Genomic DNA, 26467 nt, shown 5'->3' on the forward strand with positions numbered 1-26467 from the left:
CTTCTCTGAATTATGACGTTGATGCCCACAGAGTTTCTGCCCAGGGAAGTGGTGGAGTCACCATCCCTGGAGGTCTTTAAAAGACGTTTAGATGTAGAGCTCAGTGACATGGTTTAGTGGAGGACTGTTAGTGTTAGGTCAGAGGTTGGACTCGATGATCTTGATGATTCTGTGAGCTTTCCAAGCACTTGGAATGATGCATGGGAACATGATGGTACCTTTCCTGGCTGGCCAGGATCTGTGCTTTCTGACCTGCATGTCAGAAACTGGGGAAAGTTTGGTGTGGTACCGGTCACCTTACCCATGTAAATGGCTAACAGGAGTTCACCTTCGCCTAGGGTTTTACATTTGCAACACAGAGAAATAAAAGGTAATGATTTTTAGTGTGTTTTTATTGTTCTGCGTGGATCTCTCTGCCATTCTACTCAATATGCTTCAAGTGGAGAGCTTGAGGATGTATTGAGAACACGGGAAATGTGGGGAGCAGGAAGAATAGTGAATAAAGCAATAAATGGTGAATAAATAGGGAAAAAAAAGTAGCTGGTGGGATGTCCCCACTGAGTGCTTTGTGTGTGAAGGAATGCAGGAGGTGGTGGGCAGATAGGTCACTGGGCTGTGAGCACTGTAATTCTGATTTAAAGCCCATTTGGCATTTATGGCACAGATCCTACATAAAATGTAGGTGTCAGGTTGTTACAGGAAGGGATGGGGCACACATGGAACTAGTGTGACTGTGTTACTGCTTTTCCTTGCAGGGCAGTCCTTCACGTGGACTGTTCAGAGTTTCAGGTACTGCATATTCTGCAGTATAAATCCTGCAAGTTTTAGTTGTAGAAGTTGCCTAAATTCAGGTTTCCCCAGGTGCGCCTGTGTTTGTGTGTGCATGTGTATTCCAAGCTCGCTTATCCCCAGCTTCTGCAGTTGGTCTCTGAAGGTGGTTGCTGAGAATCTTGGTTCACAATTAACTGTTATCGCAATGATTTTAAGAGGTGGTGGATGCCTTGAAGAAAAGGATTTGCAGTTGCAATGCTAATTGCGAGAAGTGAGTGCTGACCTTGGAAGCAAAGTGGCATCTCAGGCATCGCTGTTCAGGGATCAGAAATCTGTAATCCTGCGCCTTGCAGCATCACCAACCACAGCGCACAGTGGCAGGAGCCCACAGTAAGACGCACGTGGTGCAGGTGAGGAAAACGCATTTCTCTGGGGCTGCACAAATATCTCCAGGGTGGCCTCTTGGAGCTGACTGTGTTCTGATGGCTGAGTTCACACCCAGCAGAGGGCACCTCCCGGTGTCACTGCTGTGGGTGCTAAGCTTTGGGATTTGGCTCCAGGAGTGTGAGTGCAGCTCTTCCCTTGAACCCAGCGTGGGCTGTTCTGCTTCTGGATAGCTGAGAGGAGTTCTGCTCAGGGTGATGTTGCTGCTATAGTAATAATCATAACGAGGCCTGGAAAACAGTCACTGTCTTCCTATCACGTGGCGTGGGTTGAGAGAGTTGGAAAACGAGTTTCCTAAAAGTTTGGACAAAAGATTGGAAGAGGGAGGTGAAGAACATCCAGCCACTGCCAGGGTTACTGGTAAGCAGAGGTGTCAGCGCCGAGCTCCGTGCTGGAAGGAGCTGCTTCTTGTGGGCTTGAGCCTTCGGAGACTTCAGCCGTGGAGGAAGGATGAGGGGAATCGTGTCCTCTGCTCGGCTTTCCTCCACCTCTTTCCTTGCAGTTTAACAGAGTCAAATTCAGACCTCTTAGAGCTCAGAACACTATTTTCCTAAGAAATAGAGTTGTTATGGAAGAGGTCCAATATCTTCTAGAGTCGGTGCTGCAGGGTTTTTATTGGCTTGATACAGTGAGGTTTTTTTTTTTCCTTCCTCCTGTGGTTTAAAATCGTCTAACGTGTTGATTTATATCCTGTCGTGTAAGACTGTTTCCCCTTGGCTATATCTTTTTCAGATGATCAAATGCAGTTTTGAGAACTGCCCTGTTGTTGCCGTGAAATATTAGGTGATAACTGCACGGCTAAGAGAGGGATTAGCTCGTTAAACCTAACGTGACACCGGCACACAAAATGCTGCAATTAGGAACTTTCTTAAGGCAACAGAGAAGGGAAAAAAAAGAAGTCTCATGATCTGACACCACAAGTTTATCCATTTGGCTGGTGTGGAGGAAGGAGAGGAGCCCCTGGGCTGGGGCCCTGGCGGAGCTGCCCTCGGGTGCTGCTGGAGCCGCTGCTCTTCTTCTTCTGTTGCTGGGGTTGATTTTGCTGATGGCTGATGGCAGGTTGGTGAGGAGATAACGTTAAAGGGATGGCTTCGAGGAGGATCTTGGAGGAGGATTTCTCTTCTAGCAGCAGCCTAAAATAGCCAACAGCCTTTGCATGTCAATGGAGCGGAGCAGGAAAGATGAGTCTCCAGTACTATGTGTGAGTACCACGCGTGGCTTGGTTATTGAGGTGTGCCGCTGCAGCCAACAGAAATGACATCCAGGTGAACTGAGCAATGAGGCTGCTAAGGAATAATAAGATAAAAAAAGGACAATTTATGTGGGTTATTGTAGAAATATGGAAAGGGAGGGATTTGTACTTGCAGGAGATATTTTGGAATTATGCAGTAAAGAATTAGGCAGTAGAAGTGAAGCCAGATCACAGAATCACAGAATTTCTAGGTTGGAAGAGACCTCAAGATCATAGAGTCCAACCTCTGACCTAACACTAAACCATATCACCATAACGATGAACCATAAACCATAACGATTCCTTTTTAGTTGTCCTGTTCAATATTATCTGCTATTTCCCCCTCTACTCTCCCGTGTTTAACCAGATTTGGGTGTCTGCTTACACAGTTCCTCCAGGCCATCAGTGACACTGTTTGTAACCAGCTGGCTTTGTGCGTTGCACTCCGTGGAGCAGAAGCAGCCTTTCCTTTTCTTCCCACTTCTCATCCTTTTTGGGGACCCTGGCGGGCACTCCTCCCTCCCCCAGCAGCTCGGGAGCCGAGGAAGATGCAGCTGCTCTCTCGGGCGAATTGTTTGCCTCTCCTGGAATCTCGTCCCGGTCAGTTATGTGCTAAGAATGTGAATAATGCTGCTGCGGCTGCTTTACATGTAAAAAGGCTGACCTTAAGATATTTTATCCAGCTGGGGGTTTTCTTTTCTTTTTTTTTTTTTTTTTTTTTTTTTTTTTCCCCCCTCTAGCACTGTTAGAGGTGAGTTTTATCTTGTGAGTGCAGAAAGCTGCAGTGGCTAGTAGTCAGACAGAGCATTTAGCGCAAAGAGGGGTTTTGTAGTCTTAAAAATGATTAGCAGTCAGTGGTACTGAGCAATTCCTGCCTTTGGACCTGTAGTTGTGTGTGTGTGTTTGATAGAGTTGAGGAAACTATGCAGAGACTTCTGGAAAATGTCTGATGAGATCCTTAGCGCTGCGGGGCTGGAGTACCTTGTAATACAAAGTCGAGTATATTGATTTTAAACTCTTAAAAGCAAGGTTCCTTTTCCATATATTCAAATGAGAATTAAAAAAGGGAAAGAATTCCAATGAATAAATAAATAATCCAAACTGCCAACAAATCTTAACGCTGTTGCAAGTCAGAATCCCAGCATACTTCTTCCTCCTCTTCCAACAGCGACCGCGCCAAGCTGTCCTGCCTGACACGCATCGTGTGTGTGTGTGTGTGTGCTGAAAACTCTGAGGAACCTCCAGATAAAACCCAGATGTTCCTGCAGTCACGTGAGCCCTGCTGCTTTGGGCTGGGAGACGCAGCCTCCGTTGGCCTCCCAGCGGAGCTACATTTCTGGGATTATTTCTTCTCTCTCTCCGAGCGTGCGTTACTGCTGGGTGGCAGCTGGGGTCCCACGGGGGTATAAATCCTGTCTTATATAAAAGTTTTTCTTGCCTTGGAGAAGAGTTTTCAAACAACACCTGAAAGTTGGCAGCGCCAAAAGCTCGTCCAGTCCCTGACACAGATCTCTTCTGTGCTTTGGGGCTTTGTTCCTGGACGACAAAGCTCATACATAACTCATCTCCTGACTCGGAATACCCACCTTCCAAGTCCCTTGTATCCAATTTGACCAAGAAATCATTTGCAAGCTCTGAATATTTGTAAAAATCTTTTCTATATAATTCACTGTGTATGTAGCTATATAGCAGAAGGAAGGAGCAGTGAGAACCACTCGTTTTAGTGGCTGTGGCCACAGAAGAGAAATGCTTGGATACGCAAATAGCAGCGCTGTAGATGCGGTGCCAGACAAATGCATTTTGGGCTAACACGAGCAGTAAAATTAGCAAACACATCACTTGCTGCTAATGAAGGGGAATAAGCTCATCATGAAACCTTCACTGAGCTGCTATTCTAGCCAGCTTGATTTACTTGCCCTGAGAGGGTAAAAAAAAAAAAAAAAAAAAAGAAGAAGAAGAAAAAAGGGATGTGGGAAGGAGCTGTGGTGTCACTGACAGCTCGGCATGTCAAAAATGGGGCTGGGGGAGCACAGGGCTGCCTGCTGCTCTTGCAGAAGATGTGCCTGGCTGATGATGTAAAATACTAAGGGTACAAAACTGCCCACGTGGGAGAGAGAAACTGGGGGAAAAGAAGCCCAGGAGGCAGCCCTTTTTAAATAGTGGCTGGCCTTTGCACAGCAAGATGCTGCTTTTGCAGGAACTGCTGCCTGAATGCACCCTGAGTGACTGCAGCTGGTCTGTGGGGTTTTTATTTAGGGCTGTGTGCCCCGAGCCTTCGGGCGCTTCTCAGCCCCCCTGAGCACAGAGCAGCAGACACCACTTTTTATTCACAGGACTTTGAGAGACTGGAGTGGAATCGATGAATTCCTGAAGGTAACTTTTACCATCTCCTTCCCCCCATAACTTATTTTAGTCCTTTGCTGCTGCAGCGTTTGTTTATTTCCTCAAATCAGCTTTTAATCCTCAGGATGGTGTTAACTGTGGGGCCAGGGCCAAAGCAGGTGAGCAGCTGGCAGTGTGGCTGAGTTCTGCCCGTTCCCCAGCCCTGAGTGCACTGACGAAGCACACAGCACCTCTCCTGCTCCTCTGGCGCTGTGAGTACCCCTCAGTGCATCGGAAAAGCGATAGAAAAATGTTTCCTGTTTTTCTTCTCAAGCTGAATTTTTTCCTTAAATCGACCTTCTGGATGCAGTGTTGCTTTCTGGATGTAAGTTACACCAATCCAGAGGGAGGTTTCAAATGGCAGAAGAGTATTTGAAGATCCTTGCACCGCGTGTGTCCTCCTCCTAGTTACAAAAGGATATAAAGTCTGATTTTTATTATTTTTTTGGTCTGCTAATGACTTTTGGCAAACCCTGGCAGCCCTCTCAGTGCTGCTGCTGACAGGACTGAGGCCGCTCCCTTGGGGCAGGGCCTTTTCGGTTCCCTTCCCAAATCCTTGCTGTGCTACCAGAAATGCTGCACTAAATGTGAGTGTAAATATATAAATGAAATTACCTGTCTGCTCTGATGGGCGACAGAAAAGCCTTCTTCCTTCGTGAAAGTACGTGTAGTGCTCTGTGGCTTGGAGCTGCCTTGTTGAAATACTCCGTTTTACGAGCATTTGTTTGGAAGTACGCTGGGCAGCCGTGCTTGGTGCCCTTCCAAATGTCTTATCTTGGGGACCTTGGGCTGACTTAGAGCCCAAAGCCCCTCTCCATGGTGCAGGTAAAACACCAACGCTACGTGATGCTCCCTGCTGCGAGCTGCAGGGGGTTTAAAAAAACTGTATTTGGATGCGGCTGCTGTCTTCTGAGGCACCTGCTAGGGAGCTGTGTCGTTCTGCCAGTTACTGTCTTCAGCTCTTGTTGCTTTCCTTTCATTTATTTATTTATTTTTATAGACTCACTTTGGCTGGAAAAGACCTCTACTATCACCAAGTGCAACCCTTAACCAAGCACTGCCAAGTCTTTCTCTAAACCATGTCCCCAAGCACCACATCCACCCATCTCTGAATCCCTCCAGGGATGGTGACTCCACCACCTCCCTGGGCAGCCTGTCCCAATGCCTCACAACCCTTTCTGAGCAGAAATGTCTCCTCATTTCCAACCTGAACCTCCCCTGGTGCAACTTGAGGCCATTCCATCTGGTCCTATTATCTGTGAGCAGAGGCCGACCCCCAGCTCCCCACAGCTCCTTTCAGGCGGTTGCAGAGAGCAATGAGCTCTCCCCTGAGCCTCCTCTTCCCCAGACCAAACACCCCCAGCTCCCTCAGCCACTCCTCACAGGCCTTGTGCTCCAGGCCCTTCACCAGCTCCGTAGCCCTGTTCTGGACACGCTCCAGGGCCTCGATGTCCTTCTTGTGCTGAGGGGCCCAAAGCTGAACCCAGCACTCGAGGTGCAGCCTCACCAGAGCCGAGTACAGGGGGACGATCACCTCCCTGCTCCTGCTGGCCACACCACTTCTGATAGCAGCCCTGTTCTGATACCAAGATCCCTTTCCTCCAGGCAGCTTTCCAGCCACTCTTCTCCCAGCCTGTAGCACCGCATGGGGTTGTTGTGCCCCAGGTGCAGGACCCAGCACTTGGCCTTCTTCAGCCTTGACAATCCTACCTCTTGCCCTTTCTAAGTTGCTGGGGATGTTATGGTGACTGTTCTTTTGAAGCGTACCCTGCTGTTAAGTCTATAGGTCAATTATTATTTTTTTTTTTCATTTGGAACAACTGAACTAGCTTTGATTAGTCATGATCTTAAGGAAAAGCAGCTGGGGAAGAAAAAAAAAAGAAACAGTGGAGAAGTGTCACGATGGTTGTCTTATTTTTTCTTTTTCTGTAATAGCTCTGAAAGAACGTTGTGTATTAGCTGTAGGGCTAGTAAAACACAAACTAACTACTACAAAAACTTGATAAATTTCAAATGTTTTTATTTGCCTTGTTTGTATTTTAATCTTCCAGAGCTGTTTTAAATCTGGAAAGATGCTGGAAACGTTTTGAACAGCTCTTATTTTCATCTTCAAAAGATGCTTCTCGATCTCCTAATTACTTTTGTTTAACTTTCCCTCATTCCTTCCATTAGCCACAGTAAATGTGCCGTGTCCTGTGGCTTAGAGGATTAAGGTAATCTTCCCGAGCTGCTCTGTGGTGGTGGCAGCACGAGGCTTTCTGTCCTGGGACCCGGGAACACGGACACGTCAGCTGGGCAGCATCTTTGTTGCCTCCTACTCCAAGCTGAATCTGTTGGGCGTATTTCCTTACTTGAATTCAGGAGCACGAAGGGGAGAGGCCTGCAAGCAAGATCTACAAGCCATGATTGAAGCCCTAAGCTCAAACTTCCTGCGCTGAAATCACCGAAGACAAAGAATGGCTTCACCTCAAGGGTAACTTCACCACCGTGTGCAGCTCTTAGCAAAAAGCACCTTGCAGCCTGACCCCTGTTGGTACAGGGAAGGGTCGCTGCAGTGATCAGGAGCCTGTATGACAGGAGAAAGCTGAAGGAATGTGGTCTGTTCAGCCCAGGAGGCCAAGCAGCAGCCCTAAGGATGAAGGGGGCTCCCTGCAGATACCAGCAGAGCTGTGGAAGTTCAGTTCCCTCTGCCTTTAGTTTAGATCGTCTTCAACTGACCATACAGAATAAGAGGAGCCTACATAGCCTCATGTGCCTGGAATATTTCAATTAGGATTTCAGTTACACATAGGGATTTGTGGGCGAAATGGAGCCCCTCGTACTGGCAACCTGAAGTCAAACAAAGCAGTAGATGAAGTGTTCAACCAGAGAATAATCACGGCCAGGGAATATTAAAAGGCACAATTCGCTGCCCTGTGGGGCTGCAGTAATCCCAACGAGGCGCATTGTGCACGTGGCTTCCTGAATTTCTCAGGTTTTGCATGTTTAAAATCATGAATGAAATTTCCTACGGTGGCAGGCTATCTCTGAAAGGGTCGTAATCAATTCTGGATCATCTCTTCTGGCATGAGCCTGCAGTTTTCTCCCTTCCGGAGGGAACCTGTATCTGTTTCCTGCATCTGTTGCCCATCCTCCGTTGTGAATGGAAAGCAAGCAATTAATTTTTTGTTGCTGTTAGCCATTAATCGCCCTTGCCAAATCTTGGGAGGACCTATTGTCTCCTTCAGACACAATGTTCTTGGGAAAAAGGCTTTGCTTATTGTAACCTCTTGTGCAATCTTCCCTTGGATGATAAATCCATCTTGGCAACTGGGAGCTTTCTGAATGAGAAATGTTGCTGGACAACCCCGGAGCACAGCAAGAACGCCGGCCGCTGCCAGCGCTGGTGGAGAGCAGCCAGGCAGGAGGGTAAAACGGGGAAAGCCTTTCACGTCGCCTCCGGGGCGAGAGGGAGCCTGCCTGCTCGCACATCCAGCTAGCTGTTTACCATCAAACAAGGATTTTCCCTGGTGAGCAGCTGAGCTCGAAGGTGGCTTTCCTTCTAGCAACATCTCAAAAGGTCTTGGCGAGCTGCCTGCCGCCGGAGCAGGGATGGGAAAGCGACCGTGCAGCTCTCTGCTGCAGGTACTGGCCGGGGAGCAGCCCCTCTCCCCTTTTTCTCTGTGAACCCACAAAACTGGGATCCTGTGGAGTTGCCTCAGTCTGCAAAAACAGAGTCCCTACACCGGTGTTCTTGGCCTGACGCTGCTTTTCCATCCGATCTCTCCAGAACCACAGCTGCCCACTGAAACCTCATTTTTAATAGCGCAGCTGTCACGTTAATTATAAAATGAGAGGTATCTGTAAAAGCTTTCCCATCACAGTTTTTCCTTCACTTTTTTTTTTTTTTCTCTCTCCACCACCAGCTAGCAGGATCTGGAAGCAGAAAGGTGCCTGGACTCCCTGCCCAGAGATGCTTGAATCCTCCGAGGGGAACACGCAGAATGCGAAGAATGAGCCGGGGCCGGGCGCGCTCTGTTCCCTCGCGGTCCGTGCGTGCTGCCAGGGGCTGGTGCTCTGCTCGGAGCTGACAGCTGGCCGCGGGCTGAGCCCAAGGCAGCCAGCAAGCAGCCTGCTCCAAGCACGCCGCGGCCCACAGTGTTTGGCCCAGTGAAAAGGAAACAAGCAGGGACAGAGGGCCCGACGCAGTGCCTTGCGCTTCGTGGAAAGCTCTGCCGGCCTCAGGGGGAACTGGGTTTGAGCCTGTGCCTGCTGGAATGTTTTGGCATTGGATACGGCTCCAAGTGGATCTTTTACGTTTACCCTTGCCCAGTGTCTGTCCTGTTGTCTCCCCATTCTTTCTATCACCTACAGGAGCAGTTTGCAAACTTGGCACTGGTTTCTCTCCCTGAGCCCGTTCTGCTGCTTCTCACCAACAGTCTCCATCATACTCAAGTCTCTGCCCTCAACCTCCAGCTCTCCTATGAGCGTAATTGCTGACACTGTTTAATTCATCTTCTGCACTCTTTCCCCTACCTTAAACCAGGCTTTATATCGATTTCCATAAATTCCTGTTATATGTTTCTTTTTGGTCATTCTTCATTTGCTGAAAGGCAATGCAAGACTTTAGGGAAGCAGTGTCACAAACAAGGGTTATTTGTCTCATGCTGTTTATGGGAGGGAAAGGCCAAAGCTATGGGATTTGGGGAACACAGGTGTTCTGCTGAACCACAAAAAAACTTACATTACCACTGGAAAAATGTAAGCAAGTGCCAAGCAAACAGGGTGGGCAATGAGGAGACGTTTCTGAGAGCGGGTGCAGGCTCACGAAGACAAGAGGCTTGTCAGGGACACATCTGCTGCTCCTGAGCTCTTAGCAGCTCTCTGAGGTTATCACGCAGCCCTGAGCTGTCCTGGGCTTCTCCCCTCCCATTCTTCCCCCAGAAGTTGACACCTGAAAGCCCCATCCCGCCTGCTGGAGGCTGGGCGTGCAGCTCTGAGTGGAGCCATTTCAGTGCTGCTGTGCTGGCAGGAGCAGTGGCAGAAGATGAGAACAGCAGTGCCAACGTAGGGGAAAAGTTTGCTTTTTTTGTGTGTGATAGCATCATTATGGTGGTGATAAAGGCAAACCTTTTAGGCTGTTTGAGTTCTGTAGTACTGACACCCCCGAGAGGGGGAGAAGTGCATTGTGTGGGCTGGTTTAGTAATCACTGAGGTAGTTGTTTACCAAGCATGTATTCTCCTGGTACCCCCTTGCAGACAAAACCAAAAAAGACAACGTGGAATCCAGCATGCAGACGTCTCGGTTTTGCACACTGAGCACGTTTGATTTAGGAGTGTGGTCTTGGGGGCCAAGGCAAGATCCAGCTGGTGTAAATGGGAAGAGTGCGAGCAGCCCAGAGGCCCTCGACAATGAGAGTGCTGAGCGCTAGGATGCGGATTTGCTAATGCTTTAGAAATGTATCCAGAAGAAGGAGGAAAAAAAAAAAAAGAGGGGAAAAAAAAACATTGTGGGAAATTCTTTCCTTCATACATAATAGTTTTTGTTGATTTAAAATTGCCCTTAGTAATGTGTTGATGCCAGTGAAATAATTCAGCTATAGGAAATGTGAAACCAACTATTGCCTTTCTATGAATTATGAGTCATAAATTGTATGAAAAATATTCAAACTTGCTCTACTCCCCGAGCAGAACCTCTGAGTAATGGAGCAAATCCTGCTGTTTTGGGGGGAGTGGGAGGGCGCTGAGCTCAGCGCAGCGAAATGCCAAGCACCAGCACGTGGCTCCGTGCAAAGTGGGAATTGGGGTCGCCTGAGCTGCTCCCCTGCTGCTGGCAGCACGTTGCACACGCCTGCACTTCGCAGAGGCCAAGTTGGTCTCTGCTCCAGATGCCCTGGAAAAGGGGTACACGTGCTGGGGCTACCTGCGTGCTCTGCCCCCAGGAGAGCCGAGTGCCTGTGCCAAGCCACCAAAGGTCAGTGTCTGTCACCGAAGGTCAGTTTATCTCCTCTGAGATCTATTTTATCAATTGCCTTCTGGAGAAAGTATGGCAAAATTCTCAGCAACTACTTCGAGCTAGTTAATCTAGCTGAGATGGCTGAAGCTCAGTCAGATGAATTCAGCGTTCAAGCTCTGGATATCAGTTCCTCCGTCATCTCAGAAAAGACCACGCAGCCTTGGGAGGATTTGTGAATTTTACTTTCCAGCCAGAGGCTCGAGTCATTGTTGAAAACTATTTTGTATACTTAAGCCATAAGTAAGTGCATAAACAAACTGCAGGAGAGTGAATTCCTGGCTATAGACCAGGGGACACTAATAGTGTTGTGATGGAGTAGGTCAACTGGAGTATTCATTTCTGTCCCGGTTTTAGTTTTGGGGTTGTGTCTGGCACCACATTATTTTTGTGGTCTTCCCCCACTGACCCTAAATGGGGCCAGGATTTGCTCAGGAGAAAATCTTGCGGCATTTAGAAAGTTTGAAGTTGTGCTTATTGTGTGGGGACACGCAAGTGTGGCTGAGATGCTCTCAGATACCAAAAGCTGAGTCGTTCACTCTTGTTTCACCCTAACTCAAACTATGCTGCCTTTCCCAGATCTGACCCCAGTTTATTTTAAGGCTTCTTAAAGTGCAGGTTTCAATTTGATACTTCGTGAGCTACAAGAAATCGGGCAGGCGGAGTTATTTTTTTTAATTTTTGAGTTGTATGAAGCATACAGGTGTTTCCAAAATACCAGTCCATTTGGCTTCAGGCAGCTGTTACCTGGTGGGAGTTACAAAACGTTCCTATAAACGTAAGAAAGCTCGTTGCAGTGCCTGGGGTTGGCCTGAGTGCCATTCACCTCTCGTTTGCCTTGTGCAGGAGATGGCAGTCCGAGCACTGAAGCAGACGGGCAGCAGGAGTATTGAAGCAGCTCTGGAGTACATCAGCAAGATGGGCTACTTGGATCCTAGAAACGAACAGATAGTGCGAGTAATTAAGCAGACCTCACCAGGTAAGCACGAACTTTTCTTGAAGTTGTGTTCTTTTTCACAAATAAGCCAGTTTTCAAAGTGGACTTGTTGGAGGAAGGGGATCAGCAGCATTTCATAGCAGCCTTGTAGGAGGCCGGTTACATGAAGATTACCCTGCAAGCTGAACACCGCTCACCTAATCACAGCAGTTGTCCACGTGCACCTTGTTCTCCACCTTCCTAACTCAAAGGCAGTTATCCGTCAGTGCAGGACGTCTCAACCATCCCAAATTCATCCCAGGGTAAAAGCTTGTACGTGGGTAATCGCTGTGAGATGGGTCACTGCCCAGGGACTCGTTCACGTTAGCATCTGTGTAAGTACACAGTGGAAACACCTCAGGCCAAGATGGCAGAAGCTGTCTGCTCATCCTTACTAGTCTCCTTCAGCTCTGTTTCACGTAAATTAAACAGGAGAATTTGGGCTCTGCATGTGTCTGATCACAAATACCAGACCACAGCAGACAAAAGGCCTCCCAGGGTTGTTTCCATTCAGGTATTAGTACTCATGGCATGTCAGAGTGCTTTAGATCTGTGATGGGGATACATTCTAGCTCAGATAGTTTTACTTTTCTCTTCTTTCAGTTTCAGAAGGTGGCCAAGCAGGCAAATAACCACCCTCTGGCTGGCTGAACCTGCACAGTTACACTGTAGGGTTACGTGCTGCAGAGGGGATAGTGGCAGAAGGATTGGGTGTGTTGGGGAGCTGCTGTCCGGAGCGTGTTCTGTTGGACACGAAAGCTCTCTTATGGCAGTGGCAACGTTTAAACCTTTAAGGGCTTATCCATCTGGGACCTTCGTGTACTCGTAAATTGAGTTTGCCAAGTGCAAGTGATTTCCATGTGACAAATAGCTCTTGGCCACTTCAGCAGCACCCTCCTTCTTGCCTCTTGATCACATTGAAGATCTGTGTTGAGAAGGATGTGAAATCTGGAGTAGCTGTTGAGGGACATACCCAGAAATGAGAAAGACTGGGGAAGAACAAACCTATTCAGTTTACAAAGAAGAATTCCTGGGCAGGAAGGAAGCCTTCAGCAAAGCCGTTTCTTTCTTGGGGAGCCCTCTAGATAGAAATATATAGGGAAAATGGGAAAAGGGAAGGATTGCATTTTCCATGTGTTCACTCTTGGGAATAGAGCTTCACATGTGGTTTTATGCAGAAGGCAGCTCAGCTGCTCTTTTTACCAGTCTTAGTTTTCCAGTTTTACTATTTGGGAAAGTTCTGGAAAAAAACTGGATAGAAATAATTTCCTAGAGTTTTACTCTGCAGGACGGCCACCTGACAGAAGTAGCAGTAGTGCCCAGGTTTGGTATTTGGAGAGCTCTTGTGTAATACATGCACAAATGTGGCCTCAACGGGGCTTTAAGGAGGAGTTAAAGTAACAGAATTTGTGAACTATATTTTGCTTTACATTATAAAGGCTTTGTTCCTTGAGTAAGTGAAAGAACACACCCAGTCCTGAAGAACAGACATTTCCTTTGAAAGGGTTGAAAAATCTTTCATTTGCAGTTTGACAATTTAGAACATCCTTTCGAATTCCATATATTGACCCTATGGAAATAGATTTTCAAATTACTCATTGTAGGCCTCAAGTTTTTTACTTTAAAGCTGACAAGAGTTTTAGCATACTGGCAAAACTTAAATAAAACTTACCAGACATTACAGTTGGACACAGACTATGTATAAAAGCAGTTCATCTGATGGGTATAGTTGATAAGTCTTACAGAATACACTCAGCTCTAAAATGTTTCACAAGCAAGAGATAGTTGCAAGAGTTGTCACGTTGGATAGGAAGGGGGTGGGATCATCTGCAACTATTACCTTAAAGGAGGTACAATTACCTTAATATCTAAAATTAGATCCATCTGATATAACCAAAATTGTAGTTATCTAAATACCTGCAGTTACCTTAAAGGAGGATGTGGCATAATGGGGATTGGGCTCTTCTCCTAACACCAAGTGACAAGAAAATGGCAATGGCCTCAGGTTATGCCAGGGGAGGTTTAGGTTGGACGTTAGGGGAAATTTCTTTACTGGAAGGGTTGTGGGGCGTTGGAATAGTTGGCCCAGGAAGTGGTTGAGTCACCATCCCTGGAGGTCTTCAAGAAACGTGCAGGTTTGGAGCTCAGTAGCATGGGTTAGCGGTGGACTTGTCAGTACTAGGTTAAAGGTTGGACTAGATGATGTTAGAGGTCTTCTCTGACCTGAATAATCCTATGATTGTACGCTGTGTTTGGTATCTTCACCATTATGAACATTCCTCAGCCAGACCAGAGCAGACTTGCTGGTATACAAGTCCAGGGAGCAGTTACAGGTACAGCCTTGATAACAGTGGCCTTGAGTTATCATAGGAGAAGTTGCTGCTGCTTAAGGAATTGTTGTTCTTTCAAGATTGCACCTGAAAGAACGTCGATAATTTGTCCAACTTGACTTCATTTCAAGACATTGCATTGTTTATGAAAGTGCCATTTAGTCTGGGGACAGCTTCTTCGGTGTGCAGAAATGGTGCAGAGACCTGTCGTAATGAAGTGCGTGCTCCTGTGGCCACATATATAGTAGGGCTTGTAAGTGTGCAGGGACGTGCTGTAGTGGAAATAGTTGGAAAAGTTTGCAATCCAGTGTTCAAGTTCTAGTCCTGAGAGCCTTGAGAAGGTTTTAAAAGGCAGTTGATTAGGTGTATGTAGGTCAAGCACAGGGGCAGCACAGAGTGTCTCCCGGTCTTTTTAGCACAGCCAGTGCTTTCCACACCCGCAATTTGTCCGTAGATCAAAGAACTGACGAAAAGTGCCCTTAGCACATCCAGCGTAGGAATGCTGCTATCTTGTCCCTGCGTATTCTTCGAGCTTCCAAAGAGGAGGCAGATAAGCCATATGTGGCGACACTCCGTGCCCAACACATCGGAAGAAACACAGGATAAGCTGCATGATGCCATCATTGTAAATGAAAGGAAGCAAGGAATTTGAGACTGATAGAACCGAGACACAAGCAGATCCCCAGCATGAGCAGTGAGCTCACTGTGCAGAAGACTAATTGATTTTAGTAACGTTGTCTGAAAGTTGTACTGACAGTCCTTCAGGGAGCTTTTTTTTTCTCCTGTTGGTGCTGTACTTAACCCCTGCTCTGTTGCTTCCTCCTCCTGTCTGTGAGTAATGCCTGGTAACACTGGTCCGGCTTTAAAAAAAACAAGGCTGAAGCGTAATCTGATGATTTCACAGTACAGGAATCCGCGCTTCTATTTTCATGATTTGGTAGAACTCCCTGATGATTCCTGGCATGAGCAGTATTTTGGGCCAGTAGCTCGTTATCAGTAGTAATTCTTGGCAGCTATCACTCACTTCAAGTGTTCAGAGCGCTTAATTTAGGTTTTAGATTATTTCTTCTGTAACACATACTGCAGGCTGTGTGTGTGTAAGGATGGATGGATGAGTAACGCAAAGTAATTGCTGCACCTGAATCGCTTCCTAACGTTCTTCTGTGTTCTTTTTACAAAGGAAAGGGTATTGTGCCAAACAACGTAACCCGCAGGCCAAGCTTCGAGGGATCAAACGAATCTTTTCCGTCCTACCATCAGCTCGGTAACGCAGCCTACGAAGGGACCGGCTTTGGGGCAGAAGGCACAAATATGCTCACTGAAGTTCCGAGGCCCTACATGGACTATTTAATCTCTGCTTCGCAGCCCGCGGCTATGAACGCTCCCGTGCAGCGGCCTGCCGGCGTTGGCACGCACAGCACACCAACGAGCCATCAGCAGAAAACGTACCCCGCAAACATCGAGCCTTCTGTCATTAATTACCCCGTGGCTAATCACAGCGGGCCGGCCTTGCAGCTGCAGGCCTCCCATGGCTCCAACAGCCAGCACTACAGCCGGCAGCACATGATGGTGCAGGGGGAGGCCATGGGGTACGGCGTTCAGCGGAGCCCTTCCTTCCAAAACAAGATGCAGCAGGAGGGAGGATACGCCAACCTCCCGAACAAAGGGGCAGTTGTTCAGAATAACTCTGGGCACGCATTTCAGCAGGCACCGGCGAGCCTGTATATATCCCACTCCCATCACAAGCAGGCAAGTCCTTCCTCTCATCAAATGCACGTGATATCCCGGGGTCCCGCGTTTGCTAATGATTTTTCAGACAGTCCGCCACAAAACCTGTTAACTCCGTCTAGAAATAGCCTGAACATGGATCTCTACGACATGAACAGTCCTCAAGTTCAGCAGTGGCAGGCAGCAACGCCGTCGCGGCGAGATTCTTTACAAAACCCAGGAATAGAAACGTCTCCCCGGCAACACGTACCCTTCAGACCAGATGCCGCGGTGCCGAGCAGAACAAACTCCTTCAACAACCACCAGCAGCAGCCCCAGGTGACCGTGTCGATACGCCAGGTTCCTCCGGGAAAACCCGATCCTTCGATTACGTCTCCAAATACCATCACGGCCGTCACCTCTGCTCACATCCTCCAGCCAGTGAAGAGCATGCGGGTGATGAGACCCGAGCCTCAGACGGCGGTGGGACCTTCCCATCCCGGCTGGTTACCTGCCCAGACACCGGCTGTGGATGGCTTGGAGATGATGGAGCAGCACGTGCCAGCTGTCGGAGCGCCCAACGCCTACCAGCTGGAGGTGGAGTACGCCAACCAGGAGCTGCGGTGCCCGCCGCCGCCGTACCCCAAGCACTTGCTGCTTCCCAGTAGCTCCGAGCAGTTCGATATCAACTGCTTGTGCATGGGCGTCGAGCAGACCCTGCGCGTGGTCCCCAACCCCCCCTGCAATAAGGCCGAGGAGAGCAGCGAGCGGAATGACAAAAGCAGCAAGAACAATGCTAAAGCTGAGAAACCCAGCAAGGATAAAAAGCAGATCCAGACGTCTCCGGTGCCCGTGAGAAAAAATGGTAAAGATGAGGAGAAGCGAGAATCCCGAATCAAGAGCTACTCGCCGTTTGCCTTCAAGTTCTACATGGAGCAGCATGTAGAAAACGTCATAAAGACCTACCAGCAGAAAATTAACAGGAGATTGCAGCTGGAGCAAGAAATGGCTAAAGTAATTCTCCTTTTTTTTAAATCTGATGGGGTCAAGTTAATGATTACTCTCATTCCAAAATGTATAAAGGTATTCAGTACCTCCCCGTACCAGACTATTTCACTGAGAAGCCTGGATGTGCGTGTGTATGGGAGGCTGTTTAAAAAACCTGAGAGAGGAAATAATACACCTTCATACCAGAACAGTAAAATGAAGCAAAAACACCCTTAGTAGGAAAGTATTAGGTTTGCTTAGGAAAGAACTCAGAAGGCAGATTTGAGGCCAAAGTAACACTGGCAACATCCAGCTCTTGCAAAACTCTGGAAAAGGTTTTCTCCTTGCTCCAGCTCTTCCTACCTATTCCATGATAGCAATTGCTTATTCACCACAGCCACAGTTTAACTTGGCAGTAGATTCACTCTGCCATATTTTCAGATGAAACTAAAAGTTGTCTGTTGAACACATGTTAGTAATAATATCATGCAAGTAATCATGTCTTGGCCAGCTTGAAATGGCCCTGGGACCCTTGCTGGAACTTGTTCTAGAGGCAGGTCTCAGAGAGATGCACTTTGAGAGAGCTTCTTTTGTGCCTAATGGTAGCACTCAAACCCAAGCCGATTCCCTGACAGGGCTGTTTAAAACAAGGCTGCCAAGTTCTGATGGTTGCTCTGGCAGTGCTGTTTTAAATCTTTAAATGTGGATTTTTTTTTCTTTTTTTTTCCTCAGGCATGACTAGAATGTGACTAGTCTACTTTTGTATTTAAGGATAAACTCTACAGAAAGCTGTTATTAATGCATAACGGATAATTAACTACCTGATCTTCCCTAGCACAGTCAGTTTCCAGAGCTGATTAATGTGATGCTCACGTTGCTTTAGAAAACTCAGCAATTCGTTTGCTGAGGTTAAGATTAAATGAATGTGTCTCTAAAATCTCCTGAAAGGTCAATATATTTTAGTGACAGTTCATAGTGTGCCCTCACCACGAGTATAGATGATGTTGTGCTGCTTGGATTTAATGAATGTTTTCCTGAGATTGAGAACAATCTCCAGAGAAGTAAACCAGCAGCTAATTGCGTTAGTTCTTCTCTTTCCTGGCTCTCCAGCTCTCCTTCACTTCATAACTCAGACAGCTCAGCCATAAACACAAACAGCTCCTTCCCCGAGCAACCTCATCGCTGGCTGCAGTAACGCAGTGAACTCAGGAGATTTTGGCTGTCTGAATGTTGCGTTGTTCTAGCATTATCCCAGAACACAGCACACTAATTAATTTACCTTAAAACAATAAACACTTCTTTTAAAATGTGAGGAGAGTACCCCGATCCGTAATAAAAACAGTATGATTAGTTTTGATTCGTTTTTTTGCCTTCGTCTGAAAATCCATCCTGCCTGTTGTGCAAGTTTCTGCAGACCTCCCCCATCCTCCGTTCATACAGATCTCAGTTTTGTACCGTGGGGATCTTGCTGCGCAGTCTGGCTGCCCACATTCATCTTCAAAGGCCTCGGCTACGGGTGTGAAATGAAAAATTCAGTCAGAACAGCAGCCTTGTGGGTGAATGCTTGGGTCTATAGCCTGCTAATCAGTCAGCTTCAGCCCCATCCACAGCCTTCCCCATTGCCTCTTCTCACCAGGCACTAATCTTCCTCTCAAAAAGCTTTTGTTGATGTCCCTCAATTCAGGGTTCAGGAACCAGGTTATTCAGAAAGAAGAGTAGGAACTGTCAGGGGATCCTGGGGATCAGCCCAGGGGCTTCTGCTGGTGGAGTCCACCAGTGGCCCTCAGGAGAGGGGATGGGCACTGAAGACAGAAGCGTGCAGGCTCTGTCTTGAAGGGTGGAGAAAGTCTGGCTGCATACTTCTTCTTCTCCCCTTTTCCACGAGGTATCTCCCTGCAGCCAGGTGAAATGTTACCTGCAATTGCTCAGGGGCTCTCTGGGGGTAGGACCAGAGTCTAGGCTGCAGCAGCTTGGAGGGAGGCCAGAGCTGAGGGTTAGATGCGTGTATTTTGTGAGGGAAAAGGGGAGAGATCTACAAAGCTAGTGAGTGGAAGCTGTATATGGTAGAAGAAGAAAAATGGTTTCTGAAGAAGAGGGTTCACAAAGCACGAGGGAATGTGTAGGTCAAAAGCAGCTTCTTAATTACCATGCAAAAAGCAACAAGCAACCCGCACGGGGAGGTAGGATCATGCGAGTTCCTCTGGAGAACCATTAATGAACCAAGCGGGCTGCTGCGCCTGGATTTCAGTGTAATTTGTGCTGCGTTGTGTGTATGTATAGCGCAGCGTGGTGGCAAAGAGCACAGGTGAAAGGTATAAACCAAACCCCATGATCAGGTTTGTTCTGTTCTGTTCCCCTGACAGCATTGCCCCATGCCTCGTAGCTCAGCAGAGTGAGAGAGAAAGGATAATGTCAGAGACAATGCAGGTAACCTGGCAGGGCAGATGAATTTGCAATTATTTCAGAAATACCTTGGCAGACAGACAAGAGATGATATCTCTCATGAGTATCTCTTTGCTGGTTCTTGGTTAATTTTTCTGAGACGTGGCTTGGGAATGCGGGTTCATTGTTCTGTTGCTGTGAATGTAACCTCACCAGCTCTCATGGTTTGCTTTCTCTTATCCAGGCAGGCCTTTGTGAAGCAGAACAGGAGCAAATGAGGAAAATTCTCTACCAGAAGGAGTCCAACTACAACAGGCTGAAAAGGGCCAAAATGGACAAATCCATGTTTGTGAAAATCAAGACTCTGGGTATCGGTGCGTTTGGAGAAGTGTGCCTGGCCTGCAAAGTGGATACCCACGCCCTTTATGCCATGAAAACGCTGCGGAAGAAAGATGTCCTGAACCGCAACCAGGTGGCTCACGTCAAGGCAGAAAGGGACATCCTTGCTGAGGCAGACAACGAGTGGGTGGTTAAACTCTATTATTCCTTCCAAGATAAAGAGAACTTGTACTTTGTGATGGACTACATCCCTGGCGGGGATATGATGAGCCTACTGATTCGGATGGAGGTCTTCCCGGAGCGTCTGGCCAGGTTTTACATTGCAGAGCTCACTTTGGCTATAGAGAGCGTGCACAAAATGGGATTTATTCATAGGGACATCAAGCCTGACAACATTCTGATAGACCTCGATGGGCACATCAAGCTGACAGACTTCGGGCTGTGCACGGGATTCAGGTGGACTCACAATTCCAAATACTACCAGAAAGGTATTGGGCTTCATTTGCTCTGTTTGTCTTGAAGTAGTTCCCTCTTGGCAGAAATGTCAGGTGAATTACGATGTGTTTGTCGCTGGCAATTAGTTTGTTTCTAGGCTTTTGTTTCCTTTTTTTTTTTTTTTTTCCAATTTGTTTGCTCAAACCCCTATCAGCAGTCTGGCTGACCGCTGCCGTAGCTGTACTTTTCCAGTTCATGCTTGTTTGGTGGGGCTCTGATGGTGAAAGAATTTAATCCCAGATTTAAAGTAAGCCAGGCACCTCCTGTGCGTGCCATCGAGGGGTATTGGAGTCTATCAGCGAGAACATTGTACACAATTGCCACAGCTCATCTAAATATGCTCCTTTATTCTGTATCTCCCATGTGGGAGCGTGCTTCCCTGCACTGTGACAGAGACACTCTGCTGGTTGAGGAAAATCAGTTGTGAAGGAGAGGGCAGAAGTAATTGCCTTGGGTTTAAAGCTGAAGTGCTGTTCTTTAGGGATAGTGGAAGAGCAAAGCTAGATCGAAATCTATTCTTTCCTCTTTGAGTGTCGTGTTTTATGAGTTTAAATGTAAACTTTCTCTCCCACTTCAAAGGGAGCCATATCCGACAAGACAGCATGGAGCCCAGTGACCTTTGGGATGATGTGTCCAACTGTAGGTGTGGAGACAGGCTGAAGACATTGGAACAAAGAGCTAAGAAGCAACATCAGAGATGCCTAGCTCACTCGTTAGTTGGAACCCCTAATTACATTGCTCCTGAAGTCCTGCTTCGTAAAGGTAGATAACCTGGATTTTACACTGTTTAAATGAACACCAATGTTTTGAAATACCTTTTTTTTGTTTTGTTTTCCTTCAAAAGTTTGCTGCTTTGGAAGCCTGATGTTCTGAAGTCCACGCACTCAGCTCAGATTAAGGAGAGCAGCTTTCTGTACGTGCTCCAGTGATGAGCTTCATATTGCAGACATTGAAGGTTGTGGTGCTTTGTCTGTCTCCATCTCTCTTCACTTGGAGGCCTTTGATGAGACTTAACAAATCTGTCAGATGATGCTGGCAGCTACTGTTTCTAAAGTACAGAGCAGATTATCTGTGCTGATGACCACTATGAGGATGACTGCGGCCACGAGCAAGCTTGCATAGACCAGCAAGTAGCCAGCTGATGGTTCTGAGTCACTGACAGATTGGTCACTTAAATATGGCTGATAGAAACTTGTGGAGGCATTCACCAGATTCCCATACAGAATCTCAGGGAAATACAGCAAAAAGTCTTGTACAGATTACATTGAGCACACTGCATTCAAAATCTCTGCTTCAGGAATTTAGGCAACATTTAGTGGCTATCCATGAAATACAGACACAGTCGCTTTGGTAATGAGATTAGAATCATAGAATCATAGAATATCCCGAGCTGGAAGGGACCCATAAGGATCATCAAATCCAACTCCTGGCACCACACAGGTCTGCCCAAAAGTTTAACACCATTCCCGCGGGTCCTATCACTGGTGTTTACAGAGAATAGGTCACCTGCCTCTTCACACCCCCTCGCGAGGAAGTTGTAGACCACGATGAGGTCCCCCCTCAGCCTCCTCTTCTCCAGGCTGAACAGGCCCAGTGACCTCAGCCTTAGTTGTTCAAAGTTGTCTGCAAGCCTGATCCTAGACCTAATCTTAACTCTTTCCCAGTTCAAGAGATTTTAGACTAAATCCTACCTCATCTGATGACACAAATCTCCATTGAACTCAGTGTTTTAAGTCCTTCATTCCTTTTGAAGTCTTAAATATGTACCTTATTTGTTTTATCTGAGCAATTAAGTGATTGAAATTGTTGTTCTGCTTAGAACTTGCTCAAAAAGTAATCCATATCTTTCTTCTGTCTCTAGAAGCAGGCTGTATCTTTTCAGCAGCTTTTCAAACCCGTGGTGCCACCTCCACTGAACCAAGGGGAGGGCATCAATCACTAAGACTTTTTTGACTTTCTGTTTGTTTGTTGAGGGCCAGTCTGTGCTGTGTAGGGATGTAGCTGTGGGATGGGGCATGAAAATAAAACTTCATTTGGTCCAATTATACGATTTCCCTACTCACTATTATTGAGAATTAAATTTATTCAAAATGATTCCCAGACAACACTATTAGATCTTCACTGACAGCAGCAGCTTTTAGGTCAGCAAGCAGAAGCAACTTGGTGGTGAAGGTGGATTTCGAGTCCTTTTGGTTTTAGGTCAACTGTTTGAGAAAAGACAGAAGTTTGTGCTGTATGTTTTGATGCTTAATTGCAAGAAGAAATAGTAGCTCTGTGCATATTCTCCTTGGATGATGGAGGACAACTTCTGGATTTGTCTTTCAGGATACACTCAGCTCTGTGACTGGTGGAGTGTTGGTGTGATCCTCTTTGAGATGTTAGTGGGACAGCCTCCTTTCCTGGCTCCTACACCCACAGAAACCCAACTGAAGGTAAGATGAAGCAAAATTCCAATCTGTAGTAGCAAAATGTTAATCTTATCCTTTCCCTCCTCTTCTATGTACAGACCCATCCCCTCTGGTTTTACTAGAAAAAGGAACAGGGATTAGGAAATGGTGATTTAAAATAGCTTTACACCAGGGACAAACCCTTTTCCAATCGGTGAGGATTGTGAATGTCAGACCAGAACTGACTTGTCCAACCCACATAGATAGTTACCAGCTTTATGAATCTTCTCGGCACAGTTTTGGTTTCTGAAGCCCAAGTTCATCCATATAAGTATTTTTAGCGTGCCCATCAGATCTGAGTAAGCTGATACACCAATGATTATTTCAGTTGGCATCGTGAGTGTTTTAAAGCCGAGCAGTGAGTAGTACTTATTAGAAAGAATGCATCTCATAATCACTTTCCTATTTTTACATTTTGGAGGCTAAACGAAGCGACTCCTTGAATTCATTCCATTATGTCATGTGTAAACTGAATGTATTCTCAGATCTGGCAACAGGAGCTTTCCAGAGGAAATAACGTCTTTTATAAATGTAATTGCTTCTTCTATCTACTATCTGGTGATCTTTCTTGATTCATTAAAGAAACCTATTAACAGCTGATGCAATCTAATCATTGGGCTCTTGAACCTCTAAAGTAACTGTACAGAATGTGGCTGGACTGGTTACGTGTATCCTTCTGTACTGCTAGTGTTGACAGAAGGATCAGAAGGATTCTGTTTCCAGGATTAGAAGCCATTTAATACCTTTCTCATCTTCAGGTGATAAATTGGGAAAGCACACTGCACATTCCCTCACAGATCAAGCTAAGCCCTGAGGCAACTGATCTCATCACCAAGCTCTGCTGTGCTGCTGAGGACCGGCTTGGAAGAAATGGAGCAGATGATATTAAGGCCCATTCTTTCTTCCACTCTATGGACTTCTCTACCGACATCCGCAGGCAGCCAGCTCCCTACGTTCCAAAGATCAGCCATCCAATGGACACTTCAAATTTTGATCCAGTTGAAGAAGAAAGTCCGTGGAATGATGCTAGTGGTGACAGCACCAGGACATGGGATCCGTTAGCCTCTTCCAACAGCAAGCACACAGAACATGCCTTCTACGAGTTTACTTTCCGAAGGTTCTTCGATGACAATGGGTATCCGTTCAGGTATCCCAAACCTTCTGGAATGGAAGTTGGCCAGTCTGAGAAGTCCGATGTAGAAGACAAAGATGTGGTGGATCAGACTGGAGCTTGTCAGCCTGTATATGTGTAAATTATTGTATAGAGTACTCCAGATAAGACTAATCTCAAATCCAGTAGGGCCTTTAGCTGATCCTTTAGGAGTTGATCCTGCAGTGCTTGGTCAGGTGCAGCTTCGGCTGAGGCTGAAGTCATCCTGTGGAGTCAGAAACTTGCAGGGCCAGGTCCTAAAAATGGCACTCTTGAAAGTTCAGGTCAGTTTTACTGTAAATAACTTTGTTGATAATTACACTTGAAATCCTGGTCTTCACCAAAATCTACGAGGCCAGAAGTCTATCATTTCTAGGCCTATTTTTGTTTGAGGTCAGCTTCCCCCTACTCAGATAAACATTTACAGACTTCTGCAACTGTCAGCGTTATTTTTTAAATGAATAAAGAGCACTTATATTTTGTTTATAGCAGGGGTTTCTTTTCCTACTAAATTATAGGGATTAACTTTGACAAATCATGCTGCTGTTCTTCTTTTCTACATTTTTATTTTATCCATAGCACTTATTTCACATTTAGGAAAAAGCATAAAGCTGAAGAACATGTGATGAAAGGTCTCTGTGCAATAATGTAAGAAAGAAAAAAAGAAAAAAAAAGGAAGAAAAAAAAACCTCCACTCTCTAATTTTCTAAATTTACTGATGCCATTGTATTCGCACCATGATTTTTGTTTGTTATATGTATTTTCCACATTTCAAAATTGTGACATAACCTTAAAGCTGCTTTATTTCCTTCTGCTTATTGGAGTGTAATAGAAAGTGTGAGCAAGTGACTATATGGGTGTGATTTCTTTGTCTAGTGTGTGAAGAATGTTGCATGAGCAGTGTTTTTTCTATATGAAATGGCCTTTTCTTGCCATTCACAGGCAGGTCCTGTGGATCCATTTTTACTGAGGGTCTAAAATTAGACCATTTTAAACCATATGTTCATAATGTATCGTGTGGATGGTTTCCTCTTATGATTGTATCCAATATTAATTTTGTAAACCAGATTTGCAAAGACTATAACCGAATAGTGATTTTGTGGTCTGATGTAGTGGATCGTTTTAGTAACCATTGATCGTTGGCACACACATTTCCCCACGAAGGATCAATAGCCAAGACCATCACTACAAAGCTGATTGGTGACAACAGTCTAGACCTGGCTCATTCACGTAGCACGCAGCACAGTGTTCGTCGCCTAACGCTATCAGCAACGCAGAGCACCACTACTAACACGTAGCTCAGTGTCTTCAAGCCAGAATGTCTCAAGCTGTGCTCCTGCAACACACCGAGACCCTAAATGAGGTGAGGCTGATGTGGTGAGTACGTGCAGCCCCTCTGATTTCTGTGGAATCGGGAGGGACGTGGCTTTTCCAGACATCGGATCTCTGCACACAACTGTGTGTATCCGTGTAGGATCCTAACGTTGCAGGCACTGACGTCTGAAAACGTTGGCGTTGTTCATAAGTCATTCTGTCCTGTTGTCTTCAGATGAAAATGTTGCTGTGGTGGAGCACAGTAGTCCTTCATTTCTGTCAGATTATAAGCATACTTTGAAATATCAATTCTTAACTATGTTAAAATAAGCCTTTTTCTTATATGTATAAGTGAGACTTATTCAAGGTGATATCAGAATACTAAAGTAATTAAGCCATACATATTTGCATATATATTATATATAACTAAGTAAACACACACAAAAATCCTTAATTCAGATTAGTGTAACAGTCCTATTTAAAGTGATTGACGTAATAACATTTGAGGAAAACACTCCTTTAATGTGTTTTTGCTTTATTTTATTTTTAAATCTGGAACTTCATTATTTTTTCCGTATATTATTCCACATATTATTCCTTAATGTTTTAGCATATCCTATCCAGTGTTTAGATATCTAAGCAACAACATATAAATTCATCAGCCTAAACTAAACAAAAATGATTGTGTATTTGTTTACATTTGTATGAAAGGAATGTTTTGAGGTATGCAGTGCTTGTGTTGTGACAGTTCATGTAAGATTCAGTATTACTGCTTTTTTATATAGTAATGCCATTTTTTGTTATTTACATCTATCTGACATTCTTTCATGTGGTAGGTTCTTTCTCAGGAACTCAATTTAACTGTTATTTATTGATATATCATTGCCTTTGAAAGCTTCTACTGGCACAATTTATTAAAAATCTGAATCAAAATCGAAACTGCAGTATGTGTTCTTTGAAAGGATAATTTCTACTTACTTCAAGGCAGAATTTTTAAGGGGTTTGCTTTGTAACATTAGTGATGGGTTTGAGCTGCAAACACACAATCCAAATCTCATCTCTCTTTGTAGCATTTGGTGTAGAATTTCTGGATACATTAAGATGATTTTTAGCATAACAGAGTCAGTAGATGATGTAAAATTCAACATTGTCGCTTTCACAGCAGTGGCAGCTCTGCCAGGACAGCCACAAAGAGGTGTGCCTGCCCCTCTGGCTCTTTCCTCTGCTATGTTTCAAAAAGGCAAGGATTTCACCTTCAAATACAGTGTCTTTGCAATTGAGTGAAATGAGAGAATAGCCCCAAAAGAAACCAGTAATTCCACACTGAATGTATCACTCACTTAAGACCTATGCTGCAGGGAACAAAAGCCACCTCCCATTTCACCTAAAGAAGAACTGAACTGGAAAACAAACCTTTTCAGCTTACCAGGTACGGTCTCTAGAAGGTTCCCATCCTTCTCGTACATCTCAGGGGTGAACAGGAAGTTGGGAGTAAGTTTTATGAAACTTGGACAGGTAGC

The 26467-nt window shown here is 45.9% G+C and overlaps 1 protein-coding gene across 2 annotated transcripts in view; it reads left to right on the plus strand.

The window, feature by feature from the left end:
- The window catches only part of LATS2 (large tumor suppressor kinase 2), a 42571-nt gene extending 16685 nt beyond the window's left edge, over positions 1–25886 (plus strand). For both annotated transcript variants that reach the window (XM_032201446.1, XM_032201438.1), the window contains exons 3-8: positions 11667–11799; positions 15307–16847; positions 19447–20029; positions 20616–20798; positions 22362–22468; positions 23242–25886. In XM_032201446.1, the coding sequence (XP_032057337.1) occupies positions 11667–11799; positions 15307–16847; positions 19447–20029; positions 20616–20798; positions 22362–22468; positions 23242–23736 (3042 nt within the window). In that variant the 3' untranslated portion in view covers positions 23737–25886. The remainder of the gene's footprint in view (positions 1–11666; positions 11800–15306; positions 16848–19446; positions 20030–20615; positions 20799–22361; positions 22469–23241) is intronic.
- The last annotated feature ends 581 nt before the right edge of the window (positions 25887–26467 follow it).

The sequence above is a fragment of the Aythya fuligula genome, chromosome 1 (assembly GCF_009819795.1).
Source record: "Aythya fuligula isolate bAytFul2 chromosome 1, bAytFul2.pri, whole genome shotgun sequence".
Classification (NCBI taxonomy): domain Eukaryota; kingdom Metazoa; phylum Chordata; class Aves; order Anseriformes; family Anatidae; genus Aythya; species Aythya fuligula.